Source organism: Sciurus carolinensis, chromosome 11 (genome assembly GCF_902686445.1).
Source record: "Sciurus carolinensis chromosome 11, mSciCar1.2, whole genome shotgun sequence".
In the NCBI taxonomy this organism is placed as follows: domain Eukaryota; kingdom Metazoa; phylum Chordata; class Mammalia; order Rodentia; family Sciuridae; genus Sciurus; species Sciurus carolinensis.
The window spans coordinates 21,440,707-21,463,903 of record NC_062223.1 but is presented as its reverse complement, the minus strand read 5'-3'; the positions used below and the strand labels follow the sequence as shown (position 1 = coordinate 21,463,903).

The following is a 23,197-nucleotide window of genomic DNA, read 5'->3' as shown; positions in this document are numbered from 1 at the left end:
GAAGTCTGATCCTAAGCCAACAAGTTGAAGATTTGGACCTACTTTTTCTTCTATAAGATGCAGGGTCTCTGGTCTGATTCCAAGGTCCTTGATCCATTTTGAGTTGAGTTTTGTGTAGGGTGAGAGATAGGGGTTTAATTTCATTCTGTTGCATATGGTTTTCCAGTTTTCCCAGCACCATTTGTTGAAGAGGCTATCTTCTCTCCATTGCATATTCATAATTTCTTTTTGTAACTAAGCAGAATTCCATTGTGCACATATACCATGTTTCTGTAAGCGTTCATCTGTTGATGGGCATTTGGATGGTTCCATAACTTGGCTATTGCGAATTGCACTTATAGAAACACCATTATGCCTATCTAACTAGAGTATGATGATTTCACTTTCTTTGTAAATGATATTAGAGAAATATTTTCAAGAAGAATGGAGACATGGAATCACTAAATCATAATTCATCTCAATAAAACTTGAAGAACATTTTGGTTCTGTATATGATAATAGTTTTTTTAAATTATTTGCCTAAAGTAATCTCAACATCCACTAAATGAGTATATCACATAGATACACATTAAGAGGCATTTCTTCTGATTCTACAGACAATTTCTAATGTGATCTGTCATAGTTTTCCAATCATATACCTACCTACAGTGTTCAGAATTTCAACTCTATCACCCATAAGAATATAGATATTATAGGACAATCAATTGAACTATTGAGTTACATTCATTTTGGAAATTAATAAATAGAAATATTTATTATGTAATTGATATACCCAGACATTTTATAAAATTAATTATTAAATATCAACATGTTATTGTAATTATGTAATAAATAAATTTAATAGTATAATAATTATTTATACAACACCCAAAGTTTAAGTAAATCTTAACTTGTCTTTTATGTCTATATCTTTATCACTAGCCTTATGGCTTCTTATTACCTTTATCAGAGTTTATCAATCTTGGAACACTTTTATTGCTATTGCTATTACATTTGAATGCATATTAGATTTAGTAGGATGTTTAGCAGCTTACCAGCCCTGGAACCATGAGATGCCAGTCGCAGTACACTTCCCAATTGTGGCATTCAAAGTAACTACAGATGTTAAAAATGTTCCTTGGTAAGTAAAATCACCCCAGTTGAGAAAAACTGTCCTGTCACTACCTCTCTCTATTTCTATATATTTTTCATTGTAGCAATGCACATTGTGTTTATTTTTGAATATTATAAATTTGAATGTTTACATACATATTATTTACATTTTGAATAATAAATGTTCCCATGATGAAAATATTTGAAAACTATTGATTCAGCTATTATTTCTTTCCAGATAAGACTTTTTAAAGAAAACTCTGGATGAAAAATCACAACCTCACAACCGTGCATGAGTTCATTCTGATGGGCATCACATCATGCCCTGAGCTGCAGGCTCCACTGTTTGGGCTCTTCTATCGCGCTCCCCGCCCGCAGAGAGACACGAAACCGGATCGGGGCAAGTTCTTTATTTTCTGCTATCTGTTACTTCTGACTGGCCACGCACGGCTGCTCTTGCAAGGGCCTTACATTACATACAACAACCAATCAGCTTATAGATCACGAGGAGAAAGCATGGACAGTAATGGAGCATAATAGTGTGCATATAGCAAGCATGCAGTGTCCACGAGGACCCATGGCCAATCACATTAACTTCCTCAAATAACGCCACTTGTTGCACAGAGAATTAGTCTGCTGGAGGTACCTGGTTTTGCTCTCAGCACTTCCTTGGCACATTGCCAGGCGCCATCTTGGCCGCATCGTAGGGCTGGGGGTCCGCGGTACCCCGACAGCTCCCCCTTTTTTATTTATTAAAAGAATGCTGGCTCGGGACCGTGCCTGTCTTAGGCGGAGTGGTCAACCATCGTCCTTACCCGTCATCGGATAACTGCAGAGCATGCTACAGCTCCTGTCTTAGGTCGGTACGAGGTTACCTCCTTCCTTACCCGTCATTGACTACCGGTCCAGCATGCTCAGCCAGACTTGAGGAGAGCTGCCAGCCTCTAAGGCCATCATGGCTTGATGGAAAATGATGCGATCTCTGGCATGAACTTGGCGTATACGCATGATAAAGCGTGTGAGGAAGATAATTGCAATAATCATTAACATACACAATGCTCCCATTCCTGCCCATTGCTTTACAAAACTGAAAGAAGAGGATAACCAATTTTGCATTTCAGACATAGGGGCTATATTAACTCTAGTAGAATTAAGGCTAACAATTTGTGATCTAAGAATGGCAGTAAGATTATCAAATTTATAAGACCAATTGGCACGTAGCTGAGTAGATATGATTTTAGACAAATTTGCTGCATAACTAAGATTATGATAAGCTACAGATGTAACGCACAGTCCCGGCAGATGATAAATACACCCCACCTTTAACAGTTCCTGTAAAAGGTCCATCTGTTCTTGAAGTAAGTCCACACGCTGGTTCACCAAAAGTAGTCCTGCTTTTAGGTGTTGATCCACTGTTTGTTGAGTAGACAGAGCAGTAGCTGTCTGCTGGACCACATCATTAAGCTTAGTTGCTGACTGTACTGATGTCATCAAGGCTACAGCCGCTGCAGCGGCTGCTGTTGCTGATGCAACTACGGTGGTAATGACTGCTACGGTGATTCCAAAATCCTTCTTATTTCTGGAAAGCAATATTGGCAATTCATCATCTGTAACAGAAACTGGCATAGGCAGAAAAGTAGGGATTCGCATGATGACCGCTCGGGAGAAATTGGCAGCATTCCAACATTGAGAAAGGTAGCATCTAGATTGAGAGTAATTAAGGTTTGTGCTATTAGTGTTAGTTAGTAAAAACATAAAAGGAGGGAACACACAGACTGGGGTGGACAAGAATGAAAGATTTTGAGTACAATTAGTAGTAGTCTTGGCTCCACTCCTGTTAATTCCAGTCCACTTCCTAGAATTCCATTCGCATTGTCTGAAAGATCCTCCTTTAAGAGCAAAAAAAGGTTGTAAGTTAGTATATCCTGAAGTCGAGGTAAAGAGCAACCAGTTATCAAAAGGATTAGTGCGCCTTCCGCCAAATTTGCCGTCATAATCATCAAAATCATCAGTGGTACGCTGAGAAGTAAAATTTGGTGTGAAGAAAAATCCATGTTGAACTGGGTCTGCTTGCTCAGCATTTTGACAACCTGTCCATGTAGGAAGTGTGGAAAATTTTGGATTACATGGAGGAAAAAGTCTGGGAGTTTTAAATCCATTAGTGGGAAGTGGTAATTTGTGAGGTATAAGTCCTGTAATCAAGGTGGCTGCCCCTTCCCAATTTTCCTCTGATATGGTTATGTGTGTACCATTAACAAAATGAACACCAAGCGAACCGTAGCCTTGGGGTAGAGCATCAGGAGAATCCCTGGATGTAAAGAAACCCTGTACCTGCTTTTGGAGAACAATACAAGGGTTAAAGTCATTACTACTAATAGCATTATCCTCAGGTATATCAAAGCACAAGGTTCCTAGGAGGGAGAAAGTGGAAAAATTATATAGATGAGTATCTGGATCAAAAGACGTAGTGGGTAATCCTGTAGCCATTTTGGTGGTGAACAACGGAGGAAGTAAAGAGGAAGTATTAGTTAACGGTAAAGGATATGGCCAGGCTTTAACTATCACCCATAATTCTCGTGTCTTCACCAGTGTCAACATCATCATTAGCAGGACGCTTATCAGCACGATGTTCTTCATCGTTACTTTGATGCACCAGTCTGGTCAACCTTTCAGGTATCCAAATTGGTGTTTGCTGGTCCTGTGGGAAGACACAAACAGACCCTCGGACCCACCAAAGAACTGGAACTGGACCTTTCCATGTACCTGTGAGAATATCTTTCCACTTTACCCACATTTGAGTACTTGTGGGATTAGCATGTCTCTCTGCAGCCGTGCTTCCATTTTTGTCCACATTTAAAAAATTTAAAATAAAAAGTACTAAATTTAGTTTGTCTTTAGGTGCTCTAAAGTCAGCACCTATTCCCCCTTTTTGTTTTATTAAACAATTTTTTAATGTTAAATGAGTGTGTTCCACTATTCCTTGTCCTTGAGGATTATAAGGAATTCCTGTGATGAGCTGTATACCAAAATTTTTTGTGAATAGAAAAAAACTTTTGGATGTGTAAGCTGGCCCATTATCAGTTTTGATGATTTTTGGAACGCCCCAGGCTGCAAATGTTTGTAAACAATGTTGTATAACATCTTTAACCTTTTCACCAGTGTGAGCTGAGTCCATGATTACCCCTGAAGCGGTGTCTACTGAAACATGAATATACTTGAGATTTCCAAATTCTGAAAAATGAGTAACATCCATTTGCCAAATATGATTAGGTAACAGTCCTCTGGGATTTACTCCAACAGACTGTACTGGCAATAGGGTGGCACAATGTTGACATGTTTTAACATTTGTCTAGCAACATCTTTAGAAATATTAAACTTTCTTCTAAGAGTAGTAGAATTAACATGAAATTGTGAATGAAACATCTTAGCTTGTTCAAATAGTGTAAAAGAAAAGATGGTTTTTGTGGCTTTATTAGCCTTAGCATTTGCTTTGGCAAGTGGTCCTGGTAGGCCAGAATGAGCTCTAATATGTCCTACATAAAAGGGGTATTTGCGGTCTAAAATTAGGGCACGCAAGGTTCGAAAGTAAGGAGCAACTGTGGATCCATCGGGAATATAAGGCACAGTTTCTAAACAAGGTATTGACTGTACTATATAATAACTGTCAGATAACAGATTAAAAGGTTGATCCTTCATGATATTAAAAGCTAAGACTACTGCAGCAAGCTCCACTACTTGGGCAGACGAGGAAGGGAGAATGATGGTTTCAGTTTTATCTCCAACTATTACTGTTCCCACTCCATTTTTAGATCCATCAGTAAATATTGTTTGGCAATGACACAAAGGCTGCATCTTTGTAATTTTTGGAAATATAATTGGAGTATTTTTACAAAACTGTATCCATGGATGTTTAGGATAATGATTATCAAATGTTGCTGTGGTTGAGCAATATAAAACAGCCCAATCATCATCATGCTGAATCAACCACTGCATTTGTAGTTTAGTATAGGGAATAATAATGACCTTAGGGTGACTTCCAAATATGGTAATACAGGCCTCTAACCCTTTATATATCAACTGAGCTATTGCCTTAGGAAATGTTTGTAACTGTTTTGTGGGCGATGCTGGGAGATTGATACTCTGTAAAGGTCCGCCTTGCCATAGAATTCCATATGGGCTATGTTGTTCTGGGATAATAATCAACATTAGAGGTTGGGATGGATCACATCTTTCTGTATGATCTGATTGCAATCTCTGTTCTACCAACGTGAGAACCTTTTGTGCTTCCGAAGTAAGGACTCTCGGGGAATGGAGATTAGGGTCTCCTTTAAGTATATTAAATAGAGGTTTCAGCTCTCCTGTGGTAATCTTTAAATATGGCCTAATCCAATTTATATCTCCAAGGAGTTTTTGAAAATCATTTAGATTTTTAAGCTTATTGGTTCTAATGGTTAATTTTAAAGGCTTTACCATAGTAGCTGTAAGCTTAGTACCTAGATATTCTTGAGTGTCTCCCATTTGTAGCTTTTCTGGAGAGATGTTTAAGCCATATTGTTGTAGAGTGGAAATTAAAAATTGTAAAGCCTTTTCCAAGAATTGTCTGTTTTTGTGGCAGATAAGGATATCATCCATATAATGATAAATCAACAAATCTGGAAAATTGTCTCTTGTAGGTTTTAAGGCTTTATCTACATATATTTGGCATAACATGGGACTATTAGTCATGCCTTGAGGCAACACGGTCCACTCAAATCTTTGGTCAGGCTGTGCATGATTGAGAGAAGGTAAGGTAAAAGCAAACCGCCAACAATCCCTTCTATGTAATGGGATTGAGAAAAAACAATCTTTTAAATCTAAAATGACAGTGGGCCAATTTTTAGGTAAAGCTGTAACTAAAGGCAATCCCCGTTGTATAGGACCCATAGGGAACATCTGTGCATTAATGGCCCTTAAATCATGTAATAGTCTCCACTTTCCAGACTTTTTCTTAATGACAAAGATAGGAGTATTCCAGGGAGAAGTAGAAGGTTGTAAATGTCCTGCCTGTACTTGTTCTTGTACTAATTTATGAGCCGCTTCTAACTTTACTGTAGTAAGGGGCCACTGTTGAATCCATTGTGGCTCATCGTTTTTCCAAACTATTGGAATTGGTGTAATAACAGTGGCCCCTACATAAAACCCAGCCCTCTGAAATCATTTTTTGGAGGAGGTAAGGGCAAGGGTTGTAGTGATCCCTGTTGTTCTCGACCTAACCCTTGACTTTCTGTATATTGCATCTTTTTCATCATATGCGTCACAGGTTTAGAATTAATATTTGTTGTTAATTTAGCATTCATTTGAGTTAAGACATCTCTCCCCCATAAGGAAATAGGTATTTTACAGATATATGGTTGAAAAATCCCTGAATGGCCCTCATTATCCCTCCAGGACAGCGAAGCAGCACTTTGGTTAGGTGATTGAGCCACACCCAAACCTTGTAAATTTTGATTAGCTGTAACTACAGGCCAACCTTTGGGCCAAACTGCCTCACTTATAATACTTTTATCAGCTCCTGTGTCCAGTAATCCTATAAAAGCTTTATGTCCCACTATTAACTGCATTATGGGCCTATCTTGGAGGTCCATAGTAAAATTAGCCCAGGGTCCTCCTGTAGACCCAAATCCGTTAGTTCCCCTTATTGTCTTCTTACTAGGCCACAAGGAATGCTGACTAGGTAAAATTAACATTTGTGCTATCCTATCTCCTGGAGAAATGACTGTGATTCCTTTGGGTGAAGAAACCATAGCCTTAACTTGTCCTTGAAAATCAGGATCAATTACTCCTGGGTGGATTATAAGACCTCTTAAGGTAGAAGAACTTCTGCCTAGAAGCAATCCTACTGAATTTGCCGGAATATTTCCCTCCCAATCTGTGTTTATCATTTGTACACCCATATCAGGGGTTAATACGAGTCTGGAGGTGGCACAGATGTCCAATCCTGCACTTCCTGAGGTGGCTCTTCTTTCCTGAGCTTCATTCCCTTTTCGGTTGGAGGATACCACTGTTGTGGCACTTGTTGAATCACCCCGTATATTTGTTGTGGGCCCCGGGGCGGGCCCCTCACCCCGTTTTTTTGTAGCTTGGGGTTAGTTGGTAAAGGATTCCCTTCTTTGTCCCTAACGGAATAACATTCACTAAGCCAATGATTTCCTCTTTTACACCGAGGACATAATTTGGGCCCCTTTCCTTGGCCATTGTTCCTGGAAGGGCAACATGCTCTCAAGTGTCCCATTTGTCCACATATGAAGCAGGAACCAGGAGGTCCCCCTTTTTTCCCCCTCCTCTTTGTGCTAATGCTGTGGCAAGAACAGAGGTTTGTCTGTCGAGTGCCGCAATAAATGCAGCACTATTTCCAGAGGCCTCATTAATGTCTTTGCAGACTCTTAAATAAGTAGTCAAGTCTTTATTTCTCCATGGCCTGATGGCATCTTTGCACCATTTATTCGCTTGTTCATAGGCTAACTGTTTTATTAATGGCATTGCTTGATCAGCATCTCCAAAAATTCTAGAAGCTGTTTGAATTAATCTATCAACGAAGTCTGCATAGGGCTCATTACTTCCTTGGGTAACTTTTGACAACTGTCCTTGTAAATCTCCTGACCCTTGTAGGGTTTTCCATGCTTTAATAGCAGCCACAGCAATTTGAGCATACACTGCAGGATGATAATTAATTTGTGCCTGGACTCCCTCATGAGGCCCTGTTCCCATCAACATGTCTCTGTCTACCTGCGGATTCCCTGAAGTTGCATTGCGCCTTGCAGTGTCCATTGAAATTTCCTGCCAAGCTGTTTTCCACATAAGATACTGTCCCCCTGACAAGGTTGCTCTAGCTAGATTAGTCCAATCCAAAGGTAGCATATTTAAGGACATCATGGTCTCTACCAGTGAGACTGTAAAAGCCGATTGAGGCCCATAAGTGCTCACTGCTTCTTTCAGCTGTTTAACAATTTTAAAATCTAACAGCTGATGAAACCTTTGATTCTGGGCATCTTCAAATACTGGATATGTAGCATTTTGTAAGGAGGCCCACCCTCGGTGTCTGCTGTGGTGTTCCTTTTTCTTAAACTCCATAGGTGGTGCACTGGGGGCAACAGGTGTACTAAGCAGTCTAGGCGCTAGGGGGCGCTCAGGTTGCATGTTTAACTTTCCCATAGCTTCTTCAAGTTCTTCCCCAGTAAGTTCCTCTTCGGAACTTTCTCTTTCCGTATAATTTTCTCTTTCTGAATTCTGAGAACATGATCGTTCCTCTTTAATTTCTTCTAAGATCTGACTTCCTTCTTCTAAAGGCCCCTTTAAATCCCTAAAAGGGTTTTTTGATTTACCTTGCTGCATCAAACAAGATTTAATAAGCGACCATATGGCCAGTGTTCCCATTGGCAATGGCTCTCGTCTCTCCGCATCGCGCAAATCCTCTCCTAGCTGCTCCCACTGAGGAAGATTTAGTAACCCTTCGTCTAAAAACCACGGAGAGACTTTCTCTACAGTATCAAGAAACTTCAGGGCCGTTTTTGCCTTCAATGGTGTTCCATGATTTTTTAATCGTTCTCTAAGAGGCTGCTGCATTCTAATCTTAGACAATTCCGTTCCCATGATTAAATCTTACAGCACTACGAGCTAGTTTAAACACACAAACAAAAAGACAAGCGCGCGCACGCACACACACACGCTCACGCACGCACACACATACACAGTTTGGTACCACTGTATAAGTCTTTATTTGGCCACTTCACTCGTCCCTCCCACGGGGATCCTTTTGTTATGAATTGTTGTGGCTCCGCGATCGTCGAGACGTCTCACCTTTGTACTTTTGGACTAATTTTGTCTTGATTTGAGAACTTATGTGAACTTACCCTTATATCTTTACTCGTTCCCGGGTTTCGGCACCATTTATCGCGCTCCCCGCCTGCAGAGAGACACGAAACTGGATCGGGGCAAGTTCTTTATTTTCTGCTATCTGTTACTTCTGACTGGCCGCGCACAGCTGCTCTTGCAAGGGCCTTACATTACATACAACAACCAATCAGCTTATAGATCACGAGGAGAAAGCATGGACAGTAATGGAGCATAATAGTGTGCATATAGCAAGCATGCAGTGTCCACGAGGACCCATGGCCAATCACATTAACTTCCTCAAATAACGCCACTTGTTGCACAGAGAATTAGTCTGCTGGAGGTACCTGGTTTTGCTCTCAGCACTTCCTTGGCACATTGCCAGGCACCATCTTGGCCGCATCGTAGGGCTGGGGGTCCGCGGTACCCCGACACTCTTCCTCATCATCTACATGAGCACACTGGTGGGAAACTTGGGCATGCTCATCCTCACCATGGTGGACCACAGCCTGCAAACACCCATGTACTTTTTCCTGAGACACCTGACTCTCAGTGACCTTGGTTATTCTACAGCTGTGGGTCCAAAAATGTTGGTCAATTTTGTGGTGGATCAAAACGCGATCTCCTATTATTTTTGTGCTACTCAGCTAGCTTTCTTTTGTGTGTTCATTACTTCTGAACTTTATATGTTGTCAGTGATGGCCTACGACCGCTATGTGGCCATCTGTAACCCTCTCCTCTACACTGTCATCATGTCACAGAGGGTGTGTCAGTTCTTGGTGGCAATCTCCTATCTCTATGGTACATTTGTGTCACTTCTAATCACCATAAAGATTTTTTCTTTGCCCTTCTGTGGCTACAATGTCATCAGTCATTTCTACTGTGACAGTCTCCCCTTGTTATCTTTGCTCTGCTCAAACACACATGAAATTGAAGTGATAATTCTGATCTTAGCAGCTTTCAATTTGCTTTCCTCTCTTCTGATTGTCCTTGTGTCCTACATGCTCATCCTCATAGCCATTCTCAGGATTAAGTCTGCTGAGGGCAGGCACAAGGCTTTCTCCACCTGTGGATCCCACCTGACTGTGGTCACTGTGTTCTATGGATCTTTGATATTTATGTATGTACAGCCCAAGTCCAGTCATTCCTTAGACACTGATAATGTGGCTTCCATATTTTACACCCTGGTCATTCCCATGTTGAATCCCTTGATCTACAGCTTGAGGAACAAAGATGTAAAGTATGCCCTACTAAGCACATGGAAAAAAGTACACAATATCTTTACTTAAAGGTATATAAAATATAAGTCATTTTAATCAGATTTTGACATCAACGTGGTCTCTTTTCTTCCAGAATGTATAACAAACAAAAAAATAAAATAAAATAAATTGACTTAATATATATAAGTAGATATTGACCTTTTTGTACTGGTCAAATTTTTAAATACTTTAAATGCACATGTAAATAAAATGAATGGCAAAAGAATTTCCCTTCTTAAGCATGAGATATGAATCATAAACATAATAAATGATTACATTTATGGTAAATTATAATGGATTTTGAATGCTCATCCGGTCAGTGTAGGTAGCAGAGTCCCACGTTCTATTAGAGAATGAGTACTGTGTGTGAAAGAGAATTTACAATTTTTCTGTGATATTTCTCAAGCATTGCAATAACCTTTCCACTGTCCATGTTTTTGTTTGTGCATGTATTTATGTTTTTACATGAACACCCTCATTCCACTTTGATCTTTGTGTTTTTGTGGCTCGTGCTAAACTCAATCTTGAGTGTGGTAACAGAAGGCTTAATGTAATCTGATCATTTGAAGAAAACAGTCATATGAATATGCTAACTTGCCTCTTTTCCATGTGGGGATCTTAGGCTCCTTCTTTTCTCTCATCAGTACCCTGACCTTATAAGTGCTCAAAAGAGTCTATTATCTCAACATCATCAGCTCTGCAGTGGCTCAGAGCTTCAGTGCAGCATCTCATTTTGTCTTAGTATGTACATATATGCAAGTAAATGTACCAGTTAAGACTGATGTCTCAGATTCAACCAAAGACACACCCACGGTTTATTCATTAATTTATTATCCTTACTGTCTGATCTGAATTCCTTTCTTCCTGCTTTGGTTTCATGGATAGGCACTCTTCCTTATTTCACTAAATGCAAGGAATAATCTTTTAAAAGGTCTCAATCTATTTCTTAGTATTATTTTGGCACCATATACCTATTCTAAGATGAAATATGTTTGTAGTCCCTGTATTTTCAATGTTCTGAGTTGATGTAACCAAAGATTAACTCCCTGATTTGTGCTATGTTATATTTCTATTTGGAGTATAGTATGTCATTTTACATCATAAGTACTTATAATGTTTTTGTATATCATCCATCAGGCTTCTTTAAAATTCTCCATGTTACCTTCATTGTTTTATTGTTTAGAACTCATTGCATTTCATTATCATTATGAAATCATAGATGTGTTTTCTTAGTACATTACAATGCATTCAAATTATCAAGAGAGTCACTCAAATAAAATAATTTACTAGAATAATAAAGGTATATGCATATTGTCATATAAAGATAAAACTTGCTAAACAGTTCATGCACTTATTTCTTATCAAGGCAAAAATTTTATTCCTAATTTTATACCTATTTGTAAGTTTTGTATATATTTGTATATATATATATATATATATATATATACTCAAAATTGAATGTTCTTGAGATTGTATAGTAAATAGGGATAAAGTGAATGTTAACAGTGTATTTTAGATTAGACACATCTTTAAATAATATATGTGAAAATTGTAAAGAGAATGTTATTTGATAAGTCCAACAATATACTAACAATAATACACCAGGTCAGGATTAAGGAATTTATGTTTGCTTCAATATTTAAAATTTAATGTCATTTACCACATGAAGAAACTAAAACAGACATGTTAATACACATAAAAAAGTTTTAATTCTCATATGCATTATTACAATAACTTTCTCAAAGCAAAATTGAAGTTTCTAAGACTGGTAATATTATCTTTTTTTTCCTTCTCTCCTTCTTTTGTATTTAAAATATTTTTATATTGCATAACTCTTTCTTGAGGGGTGCCTTTTATTCTTTAATTTTGATAGGAAAATCTCAGAAAACAGAATTCAATCATTATTTTCCTAAATTGATATTTTTATGTTTAACTAATCTTTTAAAAACATATTTTTAGAGTACTTCTTTTCATCATATATTCTTAGTGCAATTTCTCTACTTTTGATTGGAAGGCTCTCTTGACTATTATTCACATGGTTTCTTCTTTAAATGTCAAAAGTTAAATATGGTCACTGATACTGATTATCTGTATGTATTCTCTTCATACAGATGTACTGTCTGTGTTTGTACGTGTGTGTCTAATTGTATATGATTCAGCACAGAAAATGTCCTTAAACAAAACCAAAAATCAAAAAGACTGATCAAAAAACTTATTTATTAAAGTTTCTAATATTTATACAATGGAAATAACCACAAATATAAAAAAGTAAACATGCCACAGTTGGAGAAAATAGATACAATTTTGCAAATGTAGAATTAATAATTGATAGGTCAAAAATCCATAGAAAAGTTGACAAAGGATATATACAAAAGAATCATAAAGTTTAAAATATTATGATCTATGCTTATACTTCCAAAATAATTTGAAAAAGCAAAAACATATAAAACACAATCTTGTAAAATGGAAAAAGTGTTAAATTATAGGACTCTCAGGTCATGGTGGAAATGTGGAGTAAAAGAAACATACCCACTGTTCTAGTGGGAATACAAAATTTTTAGCCATTTTGGGAAAAAATTTGCAATCAATAAGGTTGAACAACCTGAAAAATCAAGGAACATTTTTTATTTATATATAATTACATGGATTAGTTCAACTGCATTTATCAGAGTGAACAAAATATTTTTCAGAATAAGACCTTCAATTTTGTAAATGTTAATTTCAATTATTTGCAAATCTATACTAATATTTTTAATGAGTACATCAATTTAATGTCCACTTTCAAATGAATGACAAATTAGTGATAGGATTTGCCTCTGGTAAAGAGTAAAATTTTTAGGTTTGGGACCATGATTAAGAGGGACGAAAAGTGATGTACAAAATTTCAATTTTATAAAATATAATTTTTATTATAAAAATAAATCAAGTTGGGTGAGGTGGGACATGCCTGTATTACCATTAGCTTGAGAGGCTGAGTCAGGAGGACTGCGGGTATGAAGACAGCCTTTCCAACTTAGTGAGACCATAAGGAACTCAGGGAGACCCTGTCTCTAAAAAATTAAAAAAGGGCAGGGGATATGGGAAAGTGGTTAAGGGTCCCTGGGTTCAATTCCTGGTATCAAATGAATAAATAAATAATAAAAATAAATTAAAAATGGACTAACGTGAATAGGTGAAGTCAATTTTTAACAATTTCAGTTTGAAAATCCAGTATGATGTAATAGTGGAATCATGTGGTTATATTAATAATTGCCAGGGCATTTAGGTTTAGTAGATTTCTGTTGGTTAATTAAATTGTATTTTAAAAGCTGGGGAGATAGAGAAGGCAGATGAGAAATATCCTCCAGTGTCCTCTTCCCAAATTTATACTAATTAGAACAGTCTTTCAAGCCCAAACTATCTTCATAACACCTAAGGAAGCCAGGTGAGGTACCATAGAGCCCTGGTTCAGTATAATAAAAAGAAATTTAGAAAACCAGGAAGGGAATAGTGCCTTGCACTCCCCTTACCCAACTCTTTGCAGTAAAAGCTTGAAAAGAAATGCTTCCCCTGTGAGAGGGGAACAGAGAATTGAGTCCAGGCCATAGACTTGAAACCTAGTTTTAAACATACCAAGATAAAGCCGAGTGCCAGGAAGAGTCCTTTGATCCCTACTTAAAGGTGATACCTGAGACTCAGCCACTAGAACTCATAATCTAGGCTACAATGAAACTGCTTCCAGCATGCTTCTACTAGCCTTGGACATCAGTGGAGGAAGCAAGACTATCAGCAGGTTAGCATGGTATAGAACTGAGCATATGCCTTTGTCTTAGAGTTCAGGGCCAGGTCCACTGCAGAAAGAACCAGCATAAGCAGAAATCAAGGGGCCTTATGCCCAGGGCAGAGCCCACAGATGAAGCCTCTACAAATCCTGCATCAGGTAGAGAACCGTGTTTGAGTAGAACACAGTTAAGTTTTGCCTGTGTCATTGCCAACCTTAGAGTGTTAGTGGGGCACACCCAGCCCAAGACAACATGCACTGTGAGGGCATGCGACCCAGCTTAGCATTATCCTTGCTGGACAATGGACTATCTGTACCACCCCTCCCCTTCCCTTTGGCAGCACAGTTATTTTCAGACCAGTGTTGTAGATTGGGTCCATCACCAGTAGTGAACTGTCCCTCAGTGGGACACTCAAGTTTTGGCCTTCATTGCTGCCAGCTGGGATCTGGGCCTCCAGGTGCTCTTAAGACTACGAAGAACCTTGTGGCTATGTGACTCAGGCATGACCCAGATTAGCGTCAGCCTTGTTGACCAAAGGACTGCCTTTACCAACACTATACCCACCTCGGGCAGTAGACCATTGTGCAAGACTCTATTCACTGAGAGAATTTCAGGACACTGAGCAGAGGAATTTGACTCAGATCTCAGGCCAGGATGGAGAAATGAAATGCTGGAATCCCTATCTTCAGACCTGTCTCTTGGTAGAGCTTCTGGAACATTCCTGGTGTTAGGAAGAGAGACACAGACCCAGCATTTCTATTCATGTCAGCATCAACCGAGGCTTGAATGTGTTGATTTCAGGCCATGAGCACATCTTCATCAATGGGCACCCCTTAGCAGCCAGGCTTTTGTCCTCTTCCAGTGCTCTGCTGACCTTGTTGGGGTGTGGGTTAAGGGTGTGACATAGCTTTGTGTTGTTGAGGAGTACAGGTCTGGCACAGGAGCCTGTGGTGGTCCCTCCATGGAGATTGGACCCAGATCCAAACAGAACACTAGTGTCCAAACACAGGCCAGTGACTGTGGACAATGCATAAGTGGCTATTCCAGTCACAGGAAAGGGCTTCCAGGGATGGGCTACCTAAAAGTACTCTTAGTTCATGTTGAACCACACAACAGTGCAGACTTGGTAAAACCCGGGCTTCCATCATCTTCAATGGTTATGCAGGGACAAAAAGTTCAAGCACTGATCAGTGGGAAACCTGAACACAGGTTGCCATCTAGTGTTGAAGTGTGGTAAGTAACTACAGACTCAAAGAAAATGGGAATACTTCTTTGAATTTCTGGAAAGATAGCAAAGATTAGTATAAATACCCAAGGTTTCAATGTCCAGATGACGTTCCATGATGAGGAATATCAAAAGTTTTTAGGAAATGATGACATCACTAAATGTTCAAAATAAGGTGCTAGAACAAAATGCATAGTAATCAATATGGGAGAAATCCCAGATTAGAGTGTTTAAACCAGCTACTTAAGTCAAGGAGCTTCAAGAAAACAAAGAGAAATGAAGGACTCAACTATCTGAATGAACTCTAGATAGTATAAATGCAAAGAAATAGATGCCAAGACACACCAGAGTCAAACTTCTGAAAATTAAAGACAATGAAAAATTGAAGTCATTAAGGAGAATTGACCTTACTTAAATTCAAATGACGAAGTAATTCAAATGACAGGATTTCTTACCCAAAAGTATGGGTATCAAAAGGAAGTGATAGAACATTCTTCAAATGCTGAAAGAACAGAACATTCTTTAAGTCATCCTAGAATTGTATGTCCAATGAAAATATCTTTTGGGAAAGAAGAGGCTGAGCAGACTGGTGTTCACCTATAATCTTGACTTCTTGGAAGACTGAGGCAGAAAGACCATAGGTTTGAGACCAAAGTGGACAAGTTTGTGAGCTCTCTCTCAAAGTAAAATAAAAAAGGCAGAGAATTGAAGATGTAGTTCAGTGGCAGAGTGCTTGCCTAGCAATTGGGAGGACAAAAGAAATAAGAGGAAATCAAGACATTCTCAAATGAAGGAAAACAGAATTTGTTGCTGATAGTCTTTTCCTGTAACAGTGGTAAAGGATGGTCTTTAAATAAAACAAATGAAAAAAGAAGGAATCTCAGAACCTCAAGAAGAGGACAAACTGAAAGGAGCAAAAATGCTGAAAAAAGCAATGAATTTTCTTTCCTTCTCTGGAGTCTTCTTAATTAAATTTAATGGCCAATAAAAGTATTACAGTGAAATAACCTTTTGCAACTTAAAAAAAAAAAGGAAAAAAAAAGAAATATTCCAACCTCGAACTTAATGACAAATAGAAGCAATTTAGAGATATGTAGATATTCTTGACCAGAAAATATACTAAGTGAAATTAGTTATAGAAGACATCAGCAGTAGGATTAGTCAAACTGAAGATACCATTAGTGAGTTTAAAGACAGGTCAATTGATAATAAATACTCCATTGAAGGAGAAAAAGAGAATAAGCAGGGATGAAGAAAGATTGTAGAAAATTTGGGATAGCATTAAGAGTGAAAATATTCAGAAAATTGGGATTCAAGAGGGGTTACAGGATTCCAAAGAGATTTGAAATTTTATTTAAGGAATAAATTTCAAACTTCAAGAATGATACAAAATTCCAAGTAGAAGAATGTCAAGTCTCCAGACAACCAGTTCCCTCCCTAAGAAATATAAACCAACTCTAAATGGTAAAAGATAAACAGAAGATTCTCAATCCTGGAAGAGAAAAATGAAAGATCAAAGTATGTCCTAATTCACCTAATAGAGTTTTCAGCAGAAACCTTGTAGGTCAAAGAAATTGACATGAAATTTTCACAGTAGTGAAAGAATAAAAAAAAAAAATAAAAAGAATTAGTCACTTAAAAATTCTGCACACTGTAAAACATTCTTTTAGAAATGAAGGTTAGAGTGGAATGAATCTGATTTAACTTTCCTATGTACATGTATAAATACATCACAGTGAATCTCCATATTATGAACAACCACAAGACTGTGATCCTAATTAGAATAAAATGGAGAGGTACTCAATGTTTGTATAAATATGTCAAAATATACTCTATTGTTACAAATTAAAAATAAATGACAGTGAGTCATCGATTTTTTCCAGACAACAAAGCAGAAAGAATAGACCTCCATCAGATCTGTCTTAAAAGAATTGCTAAAATGCTTTTCTAACTGAAAGAGACATCAATGAGTAAGATGAAAATTTGGTACAACATGTAACTTTCTTGTAAGGGTAACAAAACAGATATATTCATATTGCCCTAATACCATAAATATAATGAACAAAGGAAAGGAGGAGAGTCTCCTCAGCAGGTGGTGTTGGCAAAACTGAATATGCACATGCAATAGAATGAACTGGGACCCTCCTCACAACATACAGAAAAATGAACTGGAAATCAACTAAAGATGTGAACTTAAGACCCAGAAGTAAAATTTCCAGAACAAACCATAAGGGAAAAGCTTCAGGATTCTGGATTGGCCATGATTTCTTGGATAGGACACCAAAACTGAGCAATAAAACCAAGTTCGGCAAGTGGTTCTACATACAATTCAAAAAGCTTCTGCTGAGCATAAAAGACAATCAGCAAAGTGAAAAGGCAAACTACAAAATAGGATAAAGTAATAAGTCTAATAAAGGGTTAATATAAACAAATTTAAGGAACTTTAAAATTCAATCACAAAAAATAGTTAATTTATAAATACATAAAGGACATGAATAATTTTCTTTAATGAAGGAAATGGCCAACAAGTATATGAAAAGTTGTTCAATTTTACTAATCATTAGAAAGATGCAGATCTAAAGCATTTTAAATAGAGGACAAAGCACACTATTTACTCAAAAAACAGCAACAACACTCTTGACCTTACTCCAGAATGAAATAAATCATTAACTTGCAACATTGAACAGCAGATCACCGGGCCTATTTGCCTTGGGGTATCTCCTATGGACTTCATCAGCAGACGAATAAGTTGAACTGCACAATCAAAATTAGCCATATTCACTGTATATCTAAAACTGTAATTGCCTTTCATTGGGAAGGAGAAAACTTCAGACAATTCGAAGGTTATTTTGTAAATGTGAACATAAATTTTCAATGACATGTGCAGAACATTTTAGCTACTGATAACAAGTATAAAACTCTTCAGTTTTTGACTATTGTATGTGTGAGTCACATGTATTCATGAAGGTGATTAAGTCAAGGCCCTGGCTAGGAATTATAAAGCAATATTTCCTGCAAAGAATGAAGAAAAATTTGAATTTATGTCTGGATAAGCAAATAAGAGTCTCCTTACAGGGTGTGCACTTCCATTTTACAGATGGATGCAGATGGTTTGAGGTAAGGACACTCAGGAGTCCATCAATAGAGTGTTGGAAACAATGGGCATGTTCAAGTAGCAGGGGTGTCTTATTTTGATATAATAGGGAAATAAAGAATGATTCTGTAAAATTAGTTATCTAGCTATGTAATCTAGTAGTCATTTCAGATGACTACTTATTTCATAAAGATTCTCCAGCTTAAATTGCTTAAAAATATCCAAACACATCTAGACTATGTAGCTATCTACAAGAAAGGGATGCAATTCCGCATCCCTTTCTGCACACAGCAGCTACTTTCAATTTGTCCTGTGGATCCAGTGAAGGTCCAGGTCAGTCATATTCCCCGTCTCTCTATTTCTACACTTTCACCAAGCTGCTTTGGTGAGTCTGTGAAGGTATCTTCTGTACAAATTGTCCTGATCTCCTGTGGTTTTATTCTGTTGACTGTTCTGTGGATACACTCTTCTGTGGGGAAATATGAAGTGTTTTCTACATGTGGCTCTTGCCTAGGTAGACTTTTCATTTTTTATGGTATTGTTTTTCATGGATATGAGACCAAATCCCCAATATTCTTTGGATCATGACATGATAATTGTGATAGTTTACACCATTGTGATTCCCATGTTGAATTCCATAATCTTGGGTTTGAGGAACAATTATTTAAAGTAATGCAAAAATTTGGAGCAACATTTGGTTTAACAAAAAGGCATATTGTTTGCACTAAAAATTTCATTGCAAAAATCTAGAGTGTATTATGTATGTTAGTATCAAGAGGATATCTTAAAAATGTTTGTTTTATTAGTGTAATTGTCTCTTTATACATATTTCATAATAAAAATCAAGTGCAATCCTCTCCTGTGTTGTTTTAAATGTGTGAAAAACCCTGTCATCCCTTTGGTATTTACAATGCTCATACTAATATTTGCATATGCATATACTTGTAAGTTGACGCTAATAGTAACTGAAATAGACAAAATGCACACACACTATGCTATCTCTATTTCAAAATGCTGTACATGGTTTTCTTTAATTTTCCATTTCATATTTTGTATACTATGATAGTTGCAATTATAAACAAATTTTCAGGTTTATCGGGCTGGATTGATCAGACTCCAGGTAATTCAAAGGGAAAATAAATACTGCTCCCATAAGCCTAGGATTCTAGTTCAAAGCAATGTGCTCCATCCTTAGTTCTGTTCTGCAAGCTTATCACATCCTGTGGTTAAGACATTGTAGATAATATCAAATTTCTATACGTCATCCATCCCAGGGCTTATTTGATGATGACATTTTTCCTCTTTTATTATATTATATATGCCACAGGAATAAACCCCTTCTGTAATTCACCAGGATGCACAGAGTAGACATTAGCACTTACCAAGTTTATACTTAAATGTTAGGAATGACAGTGATAAAAAAACAAAAGTACAGTTCATAGAATAAAACAGAACAGGCTCACAGATTTAGCTCTCCCCAGAACAGAGTCTCCATCAGGATTTCCTGGGGGCCTGGGCTCAGCTGTTGGCTTTATTCTTTTGACACCCACCACTCTGTGAGGCTCTTATAGATGCCACTTGCCTGTCTGCCCAGGTCCAGGAATGGAAGCCCAGAGAAGAATCTCTGCTGTGCTCACGTCTAATGCTGCCTCCAGCACACCTCATGTCCACTGCACAGGTATGTCTCCAAGAGACAGCTGAGAGTTTTGGGACATCGATCAGTGCAGGAGGCCTTTGTTTTGATTCCTAGCACCACACACACAAAAAAAATCTTAAAAGTCATTTTAACTGATATTGTTTCCCCTCTTTCCCTGTTTCCTTTTAAGTGATTTTGTGAACTGATTTTCCCCTACAAGCATTCCATTTACTCATTAATTATAGCGAAACAATATCCTTATTACATAGAATACAACCAAAGGGTTTTATCTAACATGGTATTGATCAATTTCAATAGCACTATAACAGTCAAATAGAGATCACCTCTTACTGCAACAGATGGTTACACAACACCTTAAGAATGTTTTTCTTCTCTGGAGGGTTCTCCTATATAAATCTTTTCTTCAAAATTTCAAAAATATATCATGGTCATTGATACATATTATTATTTCTGAATACGCACATGGAAAAATGAGCACTGTATTATATAGGTCTTTTTATGTATGTGCATATATATATATGCATATGTGCATATATGTATGTGCATATATATATGCATATATATATGCATATGTTAAGCACCAAGAGTTTCTTAAGCCCACTCAAACTTACAAAGAATGATGAATATATGCATACCAAATTTTAAGTATGCATCATAAAGATCAATCACAAATATAGTAAAATGTACCACAGAGCCTAGAAAACAGCTACACATATACTTTTGGTGAATTAATAGACCATTAATCCCTATGGCACTGAATGACACAGAAACACCAAAAATCTCACAGAATGAAAGGTCTTATTGTTAATATCTGTACTCAAATTTTAAAGTAACTTGAAAATTCTAAATAAATTATATCAAACACTATTAATACTCATAAACTGACTCAAATTTAAGGTTGGTGACTTCAAAGTAATTGTGACCAAATGAGGTAAAGGAACATTTTTACTCTTTTCATAGGACTATATAATAAAATCATAACAAATATTTTTGGAAACATTTCAAATATCTAATAAATTTATGTATTCAGCAAAATAAGGGAAGAACATCTAGCTAATTATCATGGAGGATTCCAAAACAAATAATTAAAAGAAGAAAAACAATCTTCTGAAGAAGACAGTCACTAGTATATTACAAAAATTTACTTAAAATCTCTGCAAACTTACAATGCTTGTAGATATACACATTCACAGATAACAAGACAAATGAAAACTAGTGCTACAGAGTATTTTCAATACCTTGTATAAGTGGATGTCTATGCTTTTTCCACATCTTGTGTATTTCAAATAATGTTGCAATGAGCATGAGAGTGCTTGTATATTTTTGAGATTCTAATATCTAGATACTTTTGGATAAAACTCAGAAGTTGGATTACTGGCTCATGTGATCAATTAGTTAATAAAGTCACAATTAAATACAAATTGTTCCTGACAATTAGTGGCTAACTTTCAGGCCTTTTGTTAGATCTTCCAAATACTTTAGGGATATTCTACTAGTTGCTTGACTTCTCCTCAGGGAAAGTCTCCAGAGGTGAAAGAATCCATAAATCATCCTTACAAGTGCCATGCCAAGAAAACAGGGGAATCAAGAGAAGAGGTTTCATTTCAGGTAACAAGGACAGAAGCAGAAGTTTTAATGTGGTGCGTATGTTACCAGTACCTATAGAAAAGGTCACATTTTGCTATGGTTCTGTCATCTAATGTTACTGATCATTTCTGATTCTAGTTTCAAACATATAGTTACCTAGTGATTCTAAGCTGTTTTTTTTTTTTTTTTTTTTGGTAGAATTGTTTTTTAGTTATACATAACATTAGGACTTATTTTGACATAATTACCTAGTGAGTGTCTCTAGGCTGTTTTTGTGACATTTTTTTTTTCTTTTTTTTTTGCGGTACCAGGAATCGAACTCAGGGCCTTGTGCTTGCAAGGCAAGCACTCTACCAGCTGAGCTATCTCCCCAGCCCTGTTTTTGTGACATTTTAACAAATGGTTTGAAATTTAATGATTATGTAAATAGATAAATGTGATTCATTCCTGATCTCTTCATAAGCAAAAGTGAGCTTCCACTTCACACTGAGATATGAAAAGCATTTTTTGAAGAGTCAGAGACTTTCAAGTCCCCAGTTCTATAGTGATGGTAAAGTACTCCTCTTTTTGCAGTGGGGAACTGAGTCTAAGAAATTAGAACATAGAGTTTAAAATGAAATTCCAGGATACGGTAAAGATATTCAACTACAAAAACCAGATTTTTTTCCCATTGAATTCCAACACTGGTGAAAGCAGTTTTCATCTTTACTTACAGAAGTTCATACTGACCAGGTCACTTTTTAAACGCTTCATGGTTACAAATAAAACCAAACCTAAACAACAAAAAATAAGAATTCCACTCTTTCTTATTGAATTTATTAAAAGTATATCTTCTAATGTTTTAGTCTGCAACATTTTCATATGACTAATTTAGGAATGATGAGTACTTGTAGCAGGGTAGGCTGTCAGGTAGTCACATGACTAAGAAATATTTTAAGTAAGTTAAAAGTCCATGGCATGTAATCTGATAAATAATTAATGTCATCAAATTCTATGATTCTGACTCCTGGAGCCCACTTGTAGATTGATGTCATGACAATTTTCACTATAAAGTGTCATGTCTATTTTTTTTAGATTTAGGAAACATTGGTGCTCACAATATTTTATTCCAACAGTAATTTTTTTTCTTTAAATGTCATACCTCCACTCCTATGCTACCTGTCCATCTTCAATCTTTTAGATGCTCAGGTAGATTTCATTTGCTTATACACAGGTTTATATGCATTACCATATTTGGAAGATGTTCTACAGCAGATCTGAAAGAATTTCTATGAATTTAATGCACAGTAGGATTTCCAATGACATCCAGCAACCCATCCACGTCATCTTTACTGTATTTTATTGTGTTTCTATGGGATTACGTACCATATTAAAAGTTTACAAATTGTAGAGCTTCATAAAATTTATTGCAAAATAATTTCAGCCTTTTTTCTTCTTAAAATTAATATTCCTTTATCAAAAGAGAATTTTATGAATCTTCATTGTATACAACCAGTGCCACTGATTTTCTACAAATTTCTTCACATTATCTCATCCACATCCAGATTTGTGCATATAAGATACTAAGAATCTGTTACATACAAGTAAGGGTATTCTAATAATAATGACAGTGTCCCAGGAGGAAATTAACATTTTAAGGCATTTATACTAAGG

General features: G+C 36.9%; 1 protein-coding gene across 1 annotated transcript; it reads left to right on the top strand.

The window, feature by feature from the left end:
- The first annotated feature begins 1,356 nt into the window (after nt 1-1,356).
- LOC124959968 (olfactory receptor 8K3-like) lies at nt 1,357-10,250 on the top strand. The gene is made up of 2 exons (XM_047518473.1): nt 1,357-1,441; nt 9,394-10,250. Exons 1-2 carry the CDS (start codon nt 1,357-1,359, stop codon nt 10,248-10,250), a joined length of 942 nt encoding a protein of 313 aa, XP_047374429.1.
- Nucleotides 10,251-23,197: the final 12,947 nt, after the last annotated feature.

Bases quoted from the DNA above. Each gene is read 5' to 3' on its own strand.
- LOC124959968 (XM_047518473.1), top strand. From the start codon at position 1,357: ATGAAAAATCACAACCTCACAACCGTGCATGAGTTCATTCTGATGGGC. The intron at 1,442-9,393 runs GGCTCTTCTATC...GCGGTACCCCGA, and splicing joins GCTGCAGGCTCCACTGTTTG to CACTCTTCCTCATCATCTAC.